The 16603-nt window shown below is 46.1% G+C and overlaps 6 protein-coding genes across 6 annotated transcripts; 3 read left to right on the forward strand and 3 right to left on the reverse strand.

The window, feature by feature from the left end:
- Positions 1-116: 116 nt before the first annotated feature.
- Positions 117-1798, reverse strand: BDV27DRAFT_156126 (uncharacterized protein; the record flags this gene model as incomplete). The annotated part of the gene is made up of 3 exons (XM_032072270.1): positions 117-486; positions 1508-1675; positions 1734-1798. The coding sequence occupies 3 exons, from the start codon at positions 1796-1798 to the stop codon at positions 117-119; spliced, it is 603 nt and encodes a 200-aa protein (XP_031929351.1).
- Positions 1799-2182: 384 nt separating this feature from the next.
- BDV27DRAFT_94368 (Zn(II)2Cys6 transcription factor domain-containing protein) lies at positions 2183-3574 on the forward strand. The gene is made up of 2 exons (XM_032078007.1): positions 2183-2325; positions 2378-3574. Exons 1-2 carry the CDS (start codon positions 2257-2259, stop codon positions 3521-3523), a joined length of 1215 nt encoding a protein of 404 aa, XP_031929352.1. The 5' UTR covers positions 2183-2256; the 3' UTR covers positions 3524-3574.
- Positions 3575-4195: 621 nt separating this feature from the next.
- BDV27DRAFT_156128 (uncharacterized protein) lies at positions 4196-5004 on the forward strand (the record flags this gene model as incomplete). Its single annotated transcript, XM_032072271.1, has 2 exons — positions 4196-4467; positions 4524-5004. 2 exons carry the CDS (start codon positions 4196-4198, stop codon positions 5002-5004), a joined length of 753 nt encoding a protein of 250 aa, XP_031929353.1.
- Positions 5005-5671: 667 nt separating this feature from the next.
- On the reverse strand, positions 5672-7119 carry BDV27DRAFT_125586 (uncharacterized protein). The gene is made up of 2 exons (XM_032066365.1): positions 6850-7119; positions 5672-6802 (listed from the first exon to the last, which is right to left on the reverse strand). The coding sequence occupies exons 1-2, from the start codon at positions 7106-7108 to the stop codon at positions 5796-5798; spliced, it is 1266 nt and encodes a 421-aa protein (XP_031929354.1). The 5' UTR covers positions 7109-7119; the 3' UTR covers positions 5672-5795.
- A 281-nt stretch (positions 7120-7400) lies between these two features.
- BDV27DRAFT_171037 (P-loop containing nucleoside triphosphate hydrolase protein) lies at positions 7401-14793 on the forward strand. Its single transcript, XM_032075492.1, has 7 exons — positions 7401-8860; positions 8906-10339; positions 10399-10735; positions 10791-11581; positions 11630-12529; positions 12578-13339; positions 13392-14793. The coding sequence occupies exons 1-7, from the start codon at positions 7405-7407 to the stop codon at positions 14696-14698; spliced, it is 6987 nt and encodes a 2328-aa protein (XP_031929355.1). The 5' UTR covers positions 7401-7404; the 3' UTR covers positions 14699-14793.
- A 286-nt stretch (positions 14794-15079) lies between these two features.
- Positions 15080-15865, reverse strand: BDV27DRAFT_156131 (uncharacterized protein; the record flags this gene model as incomplete). Its single annotated transcript, XM_032072272.1, has 1 exon — positions 15080-15865. The coding sequence occupies one exon, from the start codon at positions 15863-15865 to the stop codon at positions 15080-15082; it is 786 nt and encodes a 261-aa protein (XP_031929356.1).
- Between the last annotated feature and the right edge of the window lie 738 nt (positions 15866-16603).

Raw genomic sequence — 16603 nt, forward strand, 5'->3', positions numbered from 1 at the left:
ACAATTAAAGTGCCTCGGATCTTTCCCCCTCATCACACCACATCAGGTTACATCCCACAGCCCGATAACCAGGGCTATAACCCCTGTCCCTAGGATTACCAAAATCCCATCTACGATTAAACCGCATATTCGTCTGTCAGCTTCTCTCCCGTGGCGATTTTCGCTTCCAGCTCGGTGTTTCTGTGATCGATCTCCTCACACATTCCATCTAATGCCACGGTAACGACAGCCCTATCAGAATTCTTCGCGTAGTGGCCGTTATTCTCGGGATAGAAAATTGTATAAGGGTCTGCTGTTTGGATTTTCGCGGCTTCGTGGAGGGTGGTGAAGATGCAGACATCTTCGGGGATTGGGCAAACAGATATGATCCAGTATTTACTACAGAACTCGGTATCTCTGGTTGCGAGTTGGCCACACTGACGGGATATTCTGGTGGTATTTTGGTTCTGGCCTTCTCCACGGATGGAAAAGTCCTGGTATCCGCCTCTATTAATGGCACAGTTAAGCTCTAGGTTGTAGCTACCGGAGAAATATATAGGATACTGACAGAATATTCTGATAGTATTATAGCTCTGGTCTTCTCCCTAGATAGAAAAATTCTAATATCTATCTTTAGTAATAGTACAGTTAGGCTCTCGAAGATAGCTACCAAAAAGATATACAGTATGCTGATAGAATATTCTGATATTGTTGGCGATATAGCTTTTACTCCAGATAGGAAAGTTCTAATATCTGTCTCTGCTAATAACGCTATTAAGCTGGGGAACCACGAAGGATATATATTGACAGACCAATGTGCCAGCATGCTGAGTATTGTGTATTTATATATTATGCTATTGAGGGTACTATACTTGTTTTTTTTTTATTATCAGCATGGCCCGGTCTCTCTATTATGGGATTCTATATATTGTCGATTAATATTCATTATATTCTCTCTAAGTTACTTATTTTCTAATGTATTTATAATAGGAACTCCTGGGATAGTTAATGTTTATATACATTTGTTTCCTGTAAATACGAACTATCCAGTGATTTCTGGATAATCCTGTAATACGGTCAGCTTGTCTTTAATTCTTAATATAGATGTTTCTATACCAATGGGAAAAACCCGAGATTACAGGGCTCGTCATTGGTGTTATATTACTTGTTCTTACTGTTCGCTGTTTGTATCAGGAAAACTATCCATGATTGTTCCCTTCATTCCAGATTAAACTTAGTCCATTCCATCTCGGGGTTGCTGAAACAATCAAAGAGTATAAGTGATGACACCAGTTTTCGGACACCCTGTACCCCATCAAATTCATACAAAAATTCTCGAACAATTCATAATTTCCTTCCTGGATCATATTCTTGGGCCGATCCGGGCTGGACGACACCTTGTGTTTGGCCATAACCGTGATGGTATGGAGGAGGGGTTTGGCCACCATAGCTCTTTCGATTCTCTTGAGCACTGCAGGGCTGTCTCTCTAGGAAAGAATTGTGGCCGGTGTGATTTCTGTGGTAGCACCGTGGCTCATGGTGAGACTGCCATTGAGGTTGAAAAGAATGGTGATTCGCCTGGCTGGCAGGCATGTAGTTCATATGTGGCTCATGACCCAGGTAGTTATGTTGCTGATATTGGTGTTCGGGCTGGCTGGAGCGTTTCTGCTTTTTGTCTTCATATTCATTGACGGCCCTTTGAACTATTATGTTAGCATAGTTCATGAGGTAGATCGATAATGCAAAAGTCTCACTTCGATGCAGCTTTGAGAAGCCCATATCCACCGGCTAGAGTCAGGCCGGTCTTAATGAGTCCCATTATTGTATGACTGTCGGTGTGGTATGACCTGAGTGTGTTCTTCTGCAGGACCAGAGGCTCTTGTGGAGCTTTAAGAGTAGATTGAAGAATTGAATCAATTGAATGTATGCCTGGGTGGAATCCAACAGCTATTTATTATTTCAATCACCTGTTGATGCCGCAGATGGACAAGGCTTAGATCCCGCGCTACTAACCATAAATGGAGTGCCACAGTGGGACTAGGCAGCTGCTATTGTCTAATAAAGTATCTTGTCTGGTTCGCGCTTTGCCCGAAACTGTACATGAAACCGAACCCGAGAGGCCAGAACATTTTGCCTTCCGAAAATAAGTACTCCGCTTCTGCCCTTGCACTGAGAGGGTCTTCTTCACGAAACCGAGCTGGTCCTTGATGTGATCCCAATTGGTGCGCGAACAATAATATCGTCCTTGAAGCCAAATATCGACAGTCAGTGCAGAGGATGCCACCTCGCCTGAGCCATCGTAAATCTACAACCGGTTGCCTTCGGTGTAAAGCACGGAAGGTCAAGGTGAGCGATATGGCGTGTCACGCCCTCAGTTAGGAGGCTGACCTTTAATTAGTGCGATGAAAAGCGACCTCACTGCGGTCATTGCGCCCGCCATAATGTATTATGCGAATACCCTGGATTGATGACGGTGATTTATAATCCTCGTCCGTCAAAGTTCAAACCAACAAACACGGTTGCTTGCCAGCGGTGTGAAGAGAGTCCTTGGCCCAGTCTGCCCTCCCCAGGACTCGGAGGCAGGCGGGTTCTAGAGCTGCGTCTCATGCATCACTGGGTCACCGTAACTGCGGGCACCATGAGCTCCGCTCAGTTGTCATCCGTCCGAGAAATGTGGAATGTCTCTGTACCCCAAATGGCATTTGAGTATGAACCACTTCTTCACACTTTACTTGCCCTCGCGGCAGCACATCGTGCGACATTGCTACCAGGCGAAGCATCGCCACTTCGACCCATATCCCACGGGTACATTGATTCCGCTCTTAAGTGGCATCGCTCCGTAACGGGAAAACTTGATGACAACACAAGTGAATCAGTTTGTCTGAATGCTGTCCTTATCTCTCTGTATACTTTGTTCCTCCGTTCCGAAGGCGCTCCGGAGCCCTACGAGCCTCCGATCCTTTGGCTATCGATGGCACGTGGTATTCATACCATCATGAGGACTACGTATCATCAGTTGATGGCATCAAATTCACGGTTATGCCCACTCCTTGTTGCACAGCCCACACTCTGGCAACGTGAATCAAGTGACTCGGATGAGATTCACGCAAAGCCATTCAATTATCTTCTGGAATATCACCCAGAGGAGATGACAGACATGGTTAAAAATGCTTATTCCGGCACCATCGCGTATCTTGAGTACCTGTATGTAGCTGTACAGAGCCGAGAGCCGGATTTTGTCATTCGCAAGATATTTAATGGGTTCCCACCGGTTGTACCCAGGCTTTTTCTCGATTTTGTCCGCGAGAAACGACCACGAGCTCTCGCAATAATAGCACACTTGTTTGCTTTGGCCAAGGGTGTAGAGAATATATGGTGGCTCTATGGAATCCCTGAACAGGAGGTGCGAGGTATTGACGGTATTATGCCTGCTGATTGGAAATGGGCTTTGGCGTGGCCTCTCAGTATCATTGCACAGGATCCTCCTGCCAATAGAGCATCGTCTTCTGTGACGATGCGGGACTTTATCGATACGTTGTCTTAGACTGACAATATGAATTAGAATTAAATTTATAATAACTACTTAACGATTTTAGATAACTAATGCTCCCGGGGGACATGTTCAGTGTTGAAGCCATATGTATTTTGCCGACAAGCTCATCAGTCACGCCCAGCCTATCTTATTTAGATTTCCTTGTATGTTAAACCAAGAAATAATATCCTAAAGCTTGATTGGTTTCACTCGTGTTGGAATTTGGACAATTTAAGGGGCATAAAAAACCAATTTCATCAATCAATCAAGATTCTATCAACCTGGTAGAGCCTAACGGTAGAAACGACCACATACAATCGGCAACTTTCCGAAACGCTAATTCTCGGTTTCGGGTTTTCTCCCTACCCTAGGAAGGTCATATCTTATATCTTCCCGGCGGATAAGCTTTAGTAAAGAGTGCTCCACCAGATTGCGCGCTACTATCTACCGATGTGACGCTCCTCGCTTTCGGCATGGATCATAGAACCCAAATAGCAGCCCTGGCCGAAATTAATAACAAGAAAACAAAAATTGAGCCTCCCTCAGAGAGCACATAAAAAGGCTTGTGCTATCTACGTCTTTAAACCTCCCACCAATTCTAGATTCTAAATTTCTATAGATCTCTTGACCAGTCCAGCACTCTATTGCTCTATACATCGCACCGCATACCCAACTACACCCATCATGACAACCTCAACCAAGAGCCTCGAGCTAGCTCAGCTGGCCTTTTATGGTATTGCTGCTATTCCAGCTATATACTGTTTCATTGCACATCGAAAGCATGGGAAGCTTGGATGGCTGTATGTCTTCGTGATGTGTGGCCTACGGTTGGTAGGAAACGGCATGTTATACCACGCACTGTCCACAACTGGGCAGCCAAGTACACCCGCTTCAATTATCAGCGGGATTGGTCTCTCGCCGCTCTTGCTGGCAGCCCTTGGAATTCTGCGCGAATCGTAGGCCTTCCTTTGAATTGCATTGTGGTATATGTGACAAGCTAATCCGCACACAGCAATCATTCGATTCAATCATCGCTGCCTGCGATTCTCGGTCCGTTTGGCCTTCTGATTCCCCACTTGGTCGTCACTGGGGGAATTGGTCTCGCTGCTTCCAGTGGCAAGAATTTTCACTTGTTGGAAGTTGGGCTCATTATCTTTGCCACGGGGTGGTTCATTGTGCTAGGTCTGATCATAGCTTCTGCCAAAGCAAATTCTCATCACCGTCGAGTAGACGACGAGAAAAAGCTCCTCTTGGCTGTGAAGATTGCCGTGCCTCTCATCGGAGTGCGTATTGTCTATGCGATTGTGATTGCCTTCAAATACCAGAATATCTCCGGTGGAAGCCTAGCAGTGAAGGTTGTCTTTGGTATACTTCCCGAATTCCTGGTCATGATCAGCTATCTCTCAGCTGGTCTCATTACTCGGCATCTGGATCGCGACCGCGTACAGAAGAGACCACAGCCAGACTCCAATACTGCTTATACTTGTGTGTGAGACCGACTATGTGAATCTGTATCTTCTCTTTATCTCGTCAAGTTCTTGTATCTGTAGTTGGAAAGGGAGCTGTGAATCAGGTATCTTTACTGATTTGGACGATGTGAAACACTGAATCTCGCTAGAAGAGAGACAATTTACTGGAACTACCAAGAGTGGCAGAGAATGTCATTTTCTACCGATCTCCAAGTTTCAACTCCCTTGTCCACACAGGATACCCACCTGATATTAATAACAGCTGGAATGATCTCATCGGCAGTCAATGTCTCCCTTTAATAGCATTAGATATCCTGGAACTGAACAGTAGTCGGTTAGGCCACGACACATACTCTTTCCCTAGATCCAATGCAGATGTATCTCGGTATGCTCATTCCTTCTCGGGTTGTCCCTTTACTTGGGAGAGGTGATGGAATGTGAATTTGATTTCAGACAACTGACGCTCTCGATACTCTAGAGTAGTGTATAGAGCAACTATGTCAAGTTATCATGTGCGCAGGGGATCTGAAGCCGGTCATACTGAGGCCAGTAATATGGGTTGTCAATTTTCTCCTGACGTTGTGTCTCCGGCTTTGATTGATCATGACAAACAATACATCCATCAACTGGAAGTAAGATAATGGTAGATTTAAATTAGCCTACAATTAAATGTCGGGAAAGTGGATTGAAAAAAACATTAAAAGTATCGATAATACTCAGATCCTCTACACTTCGACGCAGGACAGGTGGTATAGACGTTTCGGATTAAAAGCAAATTCATCCGTCGCTTCAGGAACACATATTCATCCCTTAAGTCAACTGTTCAAAACCCACCTGTCTTCAACCTCCTCCGGTAGAACATTGTTGAAACTTTCCTCAACCTCCCTTAACTCTAGGACTGAGCTGCCTTCATCGTGGAACACTTCTAGCCGACCACCGGGCTGTCCCCTCGTAAACGCTATCAACATATTCAACAATGCCACAAACTTACGCAGGTCGTTTTGCTCCTCTGTTTCCCACTTTTTGATCATCTCTCGGGTGTCAGTCTTTTGTATTTCTTCAAACACTCCTGAACGATGAAAGGCCAGGATCATGTTAGGAATTTGGGAAATCCACAATCGAGGCAGCTCGTCCGCCAGAAAGTCCTGGTCCTTCCTGCGGATCGAACGGGTTTTGAGGTCGAATATGGCTGACTGGGGAATATAGACTCCTCCAATCTCCTTAGTTAAAGCCCTGTCGATTGAATGATATGAACTGATTGAGATATCATTGAAAGCATCAAGGAGTTGATGGACTCTCCTCTTGTCCTTCGCAGAACCGCCATGTTTTGTAGTGTCTTCTTGGTTTCTCTCGGCAATCAAGTCAAGGTGATACCCATCCGCCTCAAACCGAACGAGACAGTTCAATCCTCCAAGAGAATACTGAATAATCCGCTGATGTGATTCGGACCCTTTGACCTCTGCATCCCAAGTGGTGTAGGCCTCTGGGAATGTATGACCGTACCCCCGAACGTCCGGAATTGTCTGAGTGGGTGAATTCTCTCTGCGGATCAGGAAGACTGTCTTTCCAACACACTGCACGACAAACCGAAACTTCTTATCAATATTCCTGGCAAAGCGCAGCAGATTTCCCAATGTACTACCACAGCCCACAATGTCGACTTCGGCAGTGGGGAAGTCTGGACACGCTTCAAAAATCGCCTCAACTGCAGGTTGGAAGGGATGGGAAGGGTATCGGGCGGCATTCTGGTCACGAAAGTATTGACCCGCGTCTTCTCTGAGTTTGCTAGGTTCAGACAAAGGAGTCCAGGCAGGTGGCCTCCCTATCGTACGGTTAGATATGGCCTGAACTCTGTATATGAGGGCATACCGGGGATCATAATTGTTGCAGTCTTCCGATTCAACCAGTTGTATGATGCAACATCACGGACATCGGTAATTTTCCAGTCATCTTCTAAAGGATGCAGATCACCAGGCTCGATAGTACTCAAGACAGGTCCGAGTCGAGGAGAAGGTGGTTGGATGACACCTGGTCTTCTCCATGGTCGGTTCTTTCCTATGTCTCCTCTCCGCGAGCGACTGTATCTGTCCCTGGGGGATTGCATGATGAATAGACGATAGTTTGGCATTTAATCCAACGATATTACCCCGCTTAAGTACTGTGATGTGCCCTAGATGACAGTGGCCAAAGTACGAATAACCGCGCAAGGCTGCGTGCTTGATGCAGTGTGGCACAGTGCATCGACGTGTCTGTGGTCTATTGGCTGTCATTGATTCTTTCTTGTGTTGCAATTTCCACGACCTGGTAGGCTAGGTAAGCCTCTCTTGCGGTATTAAGTATCAGTAGTCTCTTGATGACCAGGCAACAATATCCTCATCTACTAACATTCACCCACCCCACCCATGCCCACCAGCCCTCATCGCCATGTCGCAACGCTCAGCTAAACTGATCATATTTTTCAATTTGGTCGTCCATGGAAAAAGGCCTATCACTAACGTCGAAAGTATCAAGCTATTTCTAGAATCTATCCAGAACCAAGTCAACCATTCTTCGTGTATTGAGCGTATCATCGCCAGTCCGGACGCACGTAGGGCTTTGCACACCGGACTGCGGTTCAACGTTACCCCGCAGTTTATCGACCAATTTACTACGCCATTTCTTCACTATCTTGCCGACCCTGCTATTAAGCAGCTCTGTAATGGTCAATTCCTGCAAGATATTTTGACACTTATTGTCGAGCCAAAGACGGTGTGGACGGCATTCGTTACTTGTTTCAAGCGAAAGGAATTATCGGAATCCGGTATCCACGCGTTGGCCTGGATGGTTGTGGAGTTGCTCTCCTTTCCACCCTCGTCGAGCATCGACATTAGAGACGATGCCCAGGAAATTACCGATGATGGATCTTTGCTTCTCTCCTCCTCGGCGCAAATCCGATCATTGGGATACAAAATTCAGCACATATTGATGATCAAATCGACCAATGCACCCTCTAACCCCGACTTTGCACCCGGCGGACGTCACGACAATGACTTTTCAGATTTCCGAAAAGTCGCCATATACCCAACAGCCCATGAATTCAGATCGACAGAAAAACCGTTCTATCGCCGGATGGGTGAGATATCAGAACTGTCCCGGGACCAACGCCTCCCAGCCCATCTGGATAATCAATTTCGGCTTATGCGAGAGGACATGTTATCTGAACTCCGTGATGACATCCAGGTAGCCTTGGGGAAGAAGAAAGGTAAACGAGGGGCATCTTTACTTGAGAAACTATCCATTGTAAACATTCTTTGCGGCGACGATCGACGCCTTCGTCCTTGTTCACTCGCAATTTCCTGCGCGAAGGGACTTAACGCCCTTTCTAGTCGTTCAGCTGCCGAACGGAAGAAATTTCTCGATGACAGCCCTAACTATCTCAAACATAATGCCTTTGGATGTCTGCTTCGTGACAAAGAAATCATCGCATTTGCGACTCTGGATCGGAATGTCAATCAACTCTGCCTTGACGTACCAGTGATTGTCCTGAAGGTTTTGGGAGAGCAAGCAATGAAAAAGGCATTGGCATCGTTCAAACTTTATAACGACATCCAGTTCTTGGTTGTCGATGCTGCGGTCTTTGCATATGAACCGATCTTGAAATGCCTACAAGATAAGACAGACCTGCCATTATCGCGAGAATTGCTAGAATATCAAGGCGATGGACTTACCGAAAAGTCCGGCCTGGTCCCAGAAGATATCGTAGAGGATATACAAAATGAGGGCAATGGAAATCTCCAGTATGTTATTGGTACCAAAACACCAGTGAACCTTGATCGCACTCAACTGCAATCATTTGCTTCCGGCTTGACGCAGACAGTTAGTCTCATACAAGGGCCTCCGGGTAAATTCCTCTTCCAAGACTTTTAGACTGTAGCTGACCTTTTAGGAACTGGAAAATCCTTTATAGGGGCACTGTTGGCCAAGATATTCCATGATCACAGCAAAGAGGTGATTCTAGTGATGTGTTATACAAACCACGCACTAGACCAGTTTCTGGAAGACCTCCTCGACATTGGAATCGACTCATCATCAATTGTTAGACTGGGATCTAAGTCTACCACTCGCACTCAATCCCTAAGTCTAGCCGCTCAACGTTCCTCGTATAAACACAGTCGAAGTACTTGGGGCGTGATTGACAAATATAAGAGCGAAGCAACGGATATCAAGGAGCGGCTGACGCCAGCGTTCAAGCAGTATGTCGAGTTCAAAGTTGATGCCCGTACCATGCTTGAGTTTCTCGAGTTTGAAGAGCCATCCTTCTACAGTACATTCATGCCACCGGAGAATGAAGGTATGACTATCGTCGGTGAGAACGGAAGAAATGTCGACTCGAGTTATCTCTACGATCTTTGGGCAAGAGGCCGAGAACAACCCAGCTTCTGCACGTTAGATAGTTCCGAAGAGTCTCATCGCGTCTGGTCAATGGATACACCCACACGCCAAGAGTATATCCGCACATGGTCTCATCAAATCCTTGAAGAACAAGTCAGTAATCTACACGAATCCACGCGCCACATCGACCAATGTCAAAAGCATATAGAGAAAGTCTGGAATCAAAGGACCAACTCGATTCTCAAATCCAAACGTATCATCGGATGCACTACAACTGCCGCTGCCATGTACACTGAAGAAATTCGTGCGGTGTCTCCAGGGATTCTTCTGCTTGAGGAAGCGGGTGAGATACTGGAGTCACATGTTCTGGCAGCCTTGAATTCGGAAACGAAACAACTAGTCTTGATTGGAGATCATCAACAGCTACGACCGAAGATTAATAATTACGCTTTATCAGTAGAAAAGGGTGATGGATATGATCTTAATCGATCCTTGTTTGAGCGACTGGTCCTGGCCGGATATCCGCATTCAACGCTAGCTAAACAACACCGAATGTGCCCGGAAATTTCCTGCTTGGTGCGAGGTCTAACATATCCCGACTTGGAAGATGCGCCAGGTACACTGTCCCGTCCTGCTCCTCGCGGATTGCAGGACCGGGTGATCTTCTTCCATCATGAAAATCTAGAGACTAACTTCGCTCAAGTCTCTGATCGTCGAGATGAAGGGACAAAAGGGAGCAAGACAAATTCTTTCGAGGTGGAGGTTGTTCTGAAAATTGTTAAATATCTAGGACAGCAGGGGTATGGAACTGACAAAGTTGTTGTACTGACACCGTATCTGGGACAGTTGCATCTCCTGAGGGATCGGCTAAGAAAGGATAATGATCCTGTGTTAAATGACTTGGACTCTTACGATCTTGTTAAAGCTGGCCTACTTTCACAGGCTAGTGCAAATTATTCCAAGCGCCCGATTCGACTGTCAACAATAGGTAGGTGAAACAGCTATACCCTTGTTTATACAATGCTAATAAAAAAACAAAAAAAAAAGACAACTACCAAGGTGAAGAATGTGAAATTGTTGTATCAACTTTAACTCGCAGCAACACCAAGGGTGATATCGGCTTTATGGCAGCCCCCCAACGTTTGAACGTTCTCTTATCTCGTGCTCGGAACATTCTCATCATGGTTGGAAATGTAAATACTTTCGTCAACAGTCGAAAGGGAAGGGATGTCTGGGTCCCTTTTGTCAATAGTCTCAAAGAGAAGGGACACTTGTATGATGGTCTACCAGTGAAATGCGAACAGCATCCGACAAGGACCGCAATTGTTAAAACAATAGAGCAGTTTGATGCGGAATGTCCGGATGGAGGGTGTCCTCTGCCTTGGTAAGCCCTGCCTTCACGTCTCATATTGTATACCATGTAGCTGACAAGAACATAGTGGTGTCAAATTGGCCTGCGGATTACACACCTGCCCATCTAAATGTCACCTGCTCTCTGATCACACCAAAATGAAATGCCAAAGGATCACTGAATGGACCTGTTCTCGGGGTCACAAAATAACATGTCCCTGCTTCCAGGTTAACGGTGCTTGTCAACCATGTATTGCTGAGGATCGAGCCGAGGAAGCCAAGAAAAGGAGAGACATGAAGCTGGAGCTGGAGAGAGAGAGAAAGCAGAAAGAGTATATGAGGGAGTTGACCAAATTGCAGGATGAAATATCTCACCAGAGACGATTATGCAAAGAAAGGCAGGAAGACGAGGATCGGCAGAGAGTTTTGGCACAACATCGGAATGATCTCAGTGCTTTGAGGTCCTCTGGCTCTTTAGCCAAAGGCAATACCGCCATCGATATGTCTTCAGCTGGTGGTTCCAATATGTCGAGAGCAAATAGCGACTCTAACGGCAATGTCAACGCAAGCTCATCGAGTACTCACATGCCAAGCTCTACCAAAACGCCTACAAATCGAGCTGTGAAAAATAGCCCAGCAAAGCCAGCTCCGCCAGTAACCATGCTAGCCAATTCATCTGCACAGGATGATTGGGATTACCAAAAACAATTTCAAGGCGCACGCAGTGACAGCATTGATAAACTGATGGCTATGATTGGACTTGAGCAAGTCAAAGACAAGTTTCTTACCATCAAAGCTCGAGTTGATACGGCATTGCGGCAGGGTGTTGATCTGAGCAAAGAACGTTTTGGCTCTGTCCTGATTGGGAATCCAGGAACTGGTACGCATTCTGGCTAAGGCATAGAACTAAACGGCTAACCTATGATAGGCAAAACAACAGTGGCCCGACTTTATGCCAACTTTCTCGGTTCGGTTGGAGTCCTCCCCGGAAGCAATTTCGTAGAAACAACCGGTTCAATGCTCGCGAACGAAGGCATACCAGGTTGCCAAAAGAAGATCAACACGATCCTTAACAGCGGTGGCGGAGTTCTTTTTATTGACGAAGCATACCAGTTAACAGAAGGCCAAACCCAAGGAACACAAGTCATGAACTTTCTCTTGGCAGAAGTTGAAAATCTCACTGGAAAAATGGCGGTTGTGTTGGCTGGGTATCGCACACATATGGAGAAGTTCTTCGCGCATAACCCTGGTCTACCGAGCCGATTTCCACATGAATTTAAATTCGAGGACTATACCGATAACGAATTGCTTCGGATATTTGAATATAATGTCAGTCAAACCTATCAGAACCGTATGAAATTAGAAGGTGGTGCAGGCGGTCTCTACAGTCGCATCGTTTCTCGTCGGGTCGGCCGAGGGCGTGGAAATGAAGGATTCGGTAATGCACGCGCTATTCAGAACGTTTGCTCGAGAATATATGACCGACAAGCAACTCGGCTTAAAAGGGAAAGGAAGAGAAATGCGTCAGTGGACGATATGCTTTTAACAAAAGAAGATCTCATCGGCCCAGAGCCGTCACAGGCTCTACAGAACTGCACTGCGTGGCAGAAACTTCAGACCATGATTGGACTTGATACCGTTAAGAAGGATATCAAGGCATTCTTGGATAGCATGCAGTATAACTATCATCGTGAATTAGAAGAGAAACCGCTGTTGGAGTTTACTTTGAATCGTGTATTCTTGGGATCTCCAGGAACTGGGAAGACGAGCGTTGCGAAGCTATATGGACAAATTCTGGTTGATATTGGCTTTTTGTCTAATGGAGAGGGTAAGTGATAAATCCATAAATGCCAGGCAAGTCGGGCTAACTTGTTAGTTATTGTTAAAAATCCGGCGGACTTCGTGGGAAGTGTGCTCGGTGAATCTGAAAAGAACACAAAGGGCATCCTTGGATCGACAGTCGGTAAAGTCCTTGTTATTGATGAGGCATACGGACTCTTCGGAGGAGGTACAAAAGATAAAACAGGCTCTCAAACGAACCAATTCAAAACAGCTGTTATCGATACGATTGTCGCAGAAGTTCAAAGCACACCCGGAGACGACCGTTGTGTTCTACTCCTTGGATATAAAGATCAAATGGAGGAGATGTTCCAGAATGTCAACCCAGGTCTTACCCGACGATTTCCTCTGGATTCTGCCTTTACATTTCATGATTTCACGGACGATGAAATGAGCCAGATCTTTGATCTGAAATTGAATCAGCAAGGCTTTGATACTACCAGTCTCGGAAAAAAGGTTGCAATGGATGTTCTTGGAAGAGCGCGAAATCGAGCGAATTTTGGAAACGCTGGCGAGATCGACATCCTCTTGAATAAAGGCAAGATTACCCACCAAAAAAGAATAAGTACTGGCCAGCCACGTATATCTTCAACCTTTCTACCCGAAGACTTCGATGAGGACTATGATCGCGGACAACAGGCAGCGCAGAATGTGAAAAAATTGTTTGAAGGGACGGTTGGGTGTGACAAGATTGTTGCTCAGATGGAGGAATATTGTCGAATTGCTAATGGAATGAGGGCGCTGGATTTGGATCCTCGAACACAGATTCCATTTAACTTTTTGTTTCGTGGGCCTCCTGGTGCGTTGATTCCCGATCGCCCTTGCTGTCAGTATACTAATAAGATGAGCAGGAACTGGCAAAACAACTACAGCCCGCAAGATTGGCCAGCTATATTACTCAATGAACCTTCTCTCATCTACGGAGGTGATTGAAGCATCAGCCACAGACCTTGTTGGCCAATATATCGGGCACACAGGTCCCAAAACCCAGGAACTGCTCGAGAAAGCACTCGGTAAAGTCCTGCTCATAGACGAGGCATATAGACTGGCCGAAGGGCAGTTTGCCAAAGAGGCCATTGATGAGATCGTCGCTTGTATTACACATCCGAAGTATGCACAAAAATTGGTCATTATTCTGGCCGGTTATGAAGAAGATATCAACCGGCTCATGGCCATCAATCCGGGATTGACGAGCCGCTTCCCGGAATCTATTGTGTTTAATGGGCTTGATCCAGATGCATCAATCACACTGTTAACTGCCTTGTTTAGAAAGCAGAGAGATGAACTGAGAGAAAAGGGGAAGGAATTCAACATTGGCATTCTGGAGCATCTACCCCCTGATTTGAGCGGGAATATGTACTCCTACTTTGCAGAACTTCGTCAAACTCCCAATTGGGCTAATGCAAGAGATATCCAGGATCTGGCCAAGAAGGTCTTCGCCAAAACAATTCAAAATATTGGTGGTGGGAGACTAGTTCTTACAGATCGTGATATTCTGGTACAAATGGGTCGGATGCTTCAAGAACGTTTGAGCCGGTCAACAGTTGGCCATTGTCATTCTGGGTCTGCTGTTAACCATCTCCCAACTGCCACTGATACACAGAGCAACGTTCAACCTGGAACGAATGTTAATGCGTCTACAAATACTACGACGACTACGAATACAAATACACCACCACAATCGCCAAATCCTGATCCGATAAAGCCAGCAACACCCACGCTGAATACGGCTGATCCACGAGATGCCGGAGTATCAGATGACATATGGAACCAGCTACAACTTGACAAGCTCAAGGCCCAGAAGTCAGACCAAGAGTATCACCATATTCTTCAGGAAGTGCAAACGTTAGAAAATACACTCAAGCAACAAGATGAATACGCCAACGACAAATCAGCAAACGATGCAGCGACAAAAATGGCTCATGAAAAAGAACGTCTCCGCCGCGAACTCGAACGAAGAGCGCTAGAAGAAGATCTGGAGAAACTGCGGAAGAAGAGAGCTCAGGAAGAAGAGAAACGGAGGAAAGAAGCTCAAGCACAGAAGAAATTAAGACAAATGGGGGTTTGTGTTATGGGGTACCGATGGATTAAGCAGAGTGGTGGGTATCGCTGTGCCGGAGGTTCGCATTGGGTGTCTGATGCGCAGCTATGTGTTTAGTGTGCGCAGGTAGACCGACCTTTACATACACAGCCTCGCAGAATTCAGCATCCTATATTTCTTATTCTACGCGATAGTGTGGACGTAGTGACCATGACATAGTTTTGCACTGTATCTGTCCCCAAGTTACATTTCTAGAGTAAAACTCATGTAGCGATACCGCCAATTTGAAAACCTTCTGCAAAGCTGCCCTCGATGGCATACCTAATGTGACCCTAATTTACGCATTCCCGAAAGGAGCTGTCGGTGTCCTATTACTTAAAGGTGCAAAAGGTCGCTGATACTATTAATTCAAATCCCTCTGCCTGCGTTAATTTGTATCTAAGGTCACGACAGTGTGCTCATGTGATGTGTTGTCATCTGGTCCAGAGTGCGATCTCCTCATCTCGTCTCAGCCACTACAGGCACTTCTGGGATTGGAGCATTAGTAAGGTCTCTGTATGATGCACAGTAGGTGATATGGGTCGATATATTAGTACGGAATATTATTGACGTTTCTGCAAGATATTCTTGATTCAGAAACCGAGAGAATTGATTTTGACTGAACTTGAAACACGCCAGTGTATCAGCTCGCATGGATATAGCTTGGCCACTTTCCGCTTTGATTTGGCATAATGCGCGACCAACTGTGAACCACGTAAATTTGCCCTTACGATGACGGGCATAAACACATGCTGCGCGAGTCCTATTCCACTCCCGGGGGCTTGCAATCCATACCTGGCTTAGTGGATGGTCGAAGGACTCTGGCTCTATTGCCTCAATCGCCAAGGTAGCCTCCTCAACAATAGCTTCAAACTCCCCAGGGCCACGACGGTAAGATGCCCAAATCGACTTCCTGATATAATTGCTATCGTCCTCTAGTCTGCGCAGGGCCTCTCGCAGCGGCGAATGCACCTCGGCTTGACGAGACAGGTTACAATATACGTTCAACAAAGTATCATCATGATCTGTCACCCGGGCTGCATAATATGACCTGAATAGGCTTTCTGAAATTGTCTTTTTCTCATTCGTAGCTACAGCCTGGAGAAACTCTGTTGTTGGTGTACTAGGGCTGGGTGTACTGTGCGCGAGTCCGAGCATAGCTTTCATCAGCCAAGCCAGGCCGAATTGTGGAAAGCAAATTCCCGATTTATGTGCACTCAATAAACGCGACGTCACCGCCGCCATCATCATAGCTTCGCCTGACCTGAGGCCGCGAACTTGACTGATTTCACTGTGAAGGGTCGTACACATTCAAACCAGAGAACGCTCAATGTGAAAGGTAAACATCCTCACGCAGAGGTCTTCCGTGTAAGAGGCTGTTACCACGGTTCCAGGGTGGGTGAGTTGGAGTTCATCATCACTGTACGTGTGTTGTCGTGGCTCTACGTTGACAAAGTGACGAACAATATTGGGATCCCAGCAGACCCAAATACGGTCTTCATCATAGTCTCCACCGCTAAGGGCTTTGGCTAGTGGGTATGCGCCTGTAGCTGGCAAGACTATAACGTTGAAAATATCTCATAGTTCGGGTTTCCAGACTGCTATTCGTTTCTGTATATCACAAAGTCCGAGCGCTGGATGTCTTCCAACCAGTATGTCCGTGTTGAGGAACGTTTCTCCGTCCAGCCCGCCATCTTCCCAGCGCCCAGATATTGACAGGTACACCTCTCCAGGCTCCAGAACGTCATATGGGTCAGCAATACAGTATACACTTGTAGAGCGATCGACTGGTATATTCATCTTTTCAATGTAGGAGTCGAGCCGAAATTTCAAACACTGCCGCAACAAATTGAAAAGGTAGAGGCAGGAAAGGGACTCAAATCTACTTTCTAATAGGGCTGCTGCCTGATCATTGGCGTCCGAGGGCCATGTTTGGTCTGTGAATCGATCGACATTTAATGCTCCGAGCTTTGACAACAGGCT

This window comes from Aspergillus caelatus (genome assembly GCF_009193585.1).
Source record: "Aspergillus caelatus strain CBS 763.97 unplaced genomic scaffold BDV27scaffold_54, whole genome shotgun sequence".
NCBI classification, from domain to species: Eukaryota; Fungi; Ascomycota; class Eurotiomycetes; order Eurotiales; family Aspergillaceae; genus Aspergillus; species Aspergillus caelatus.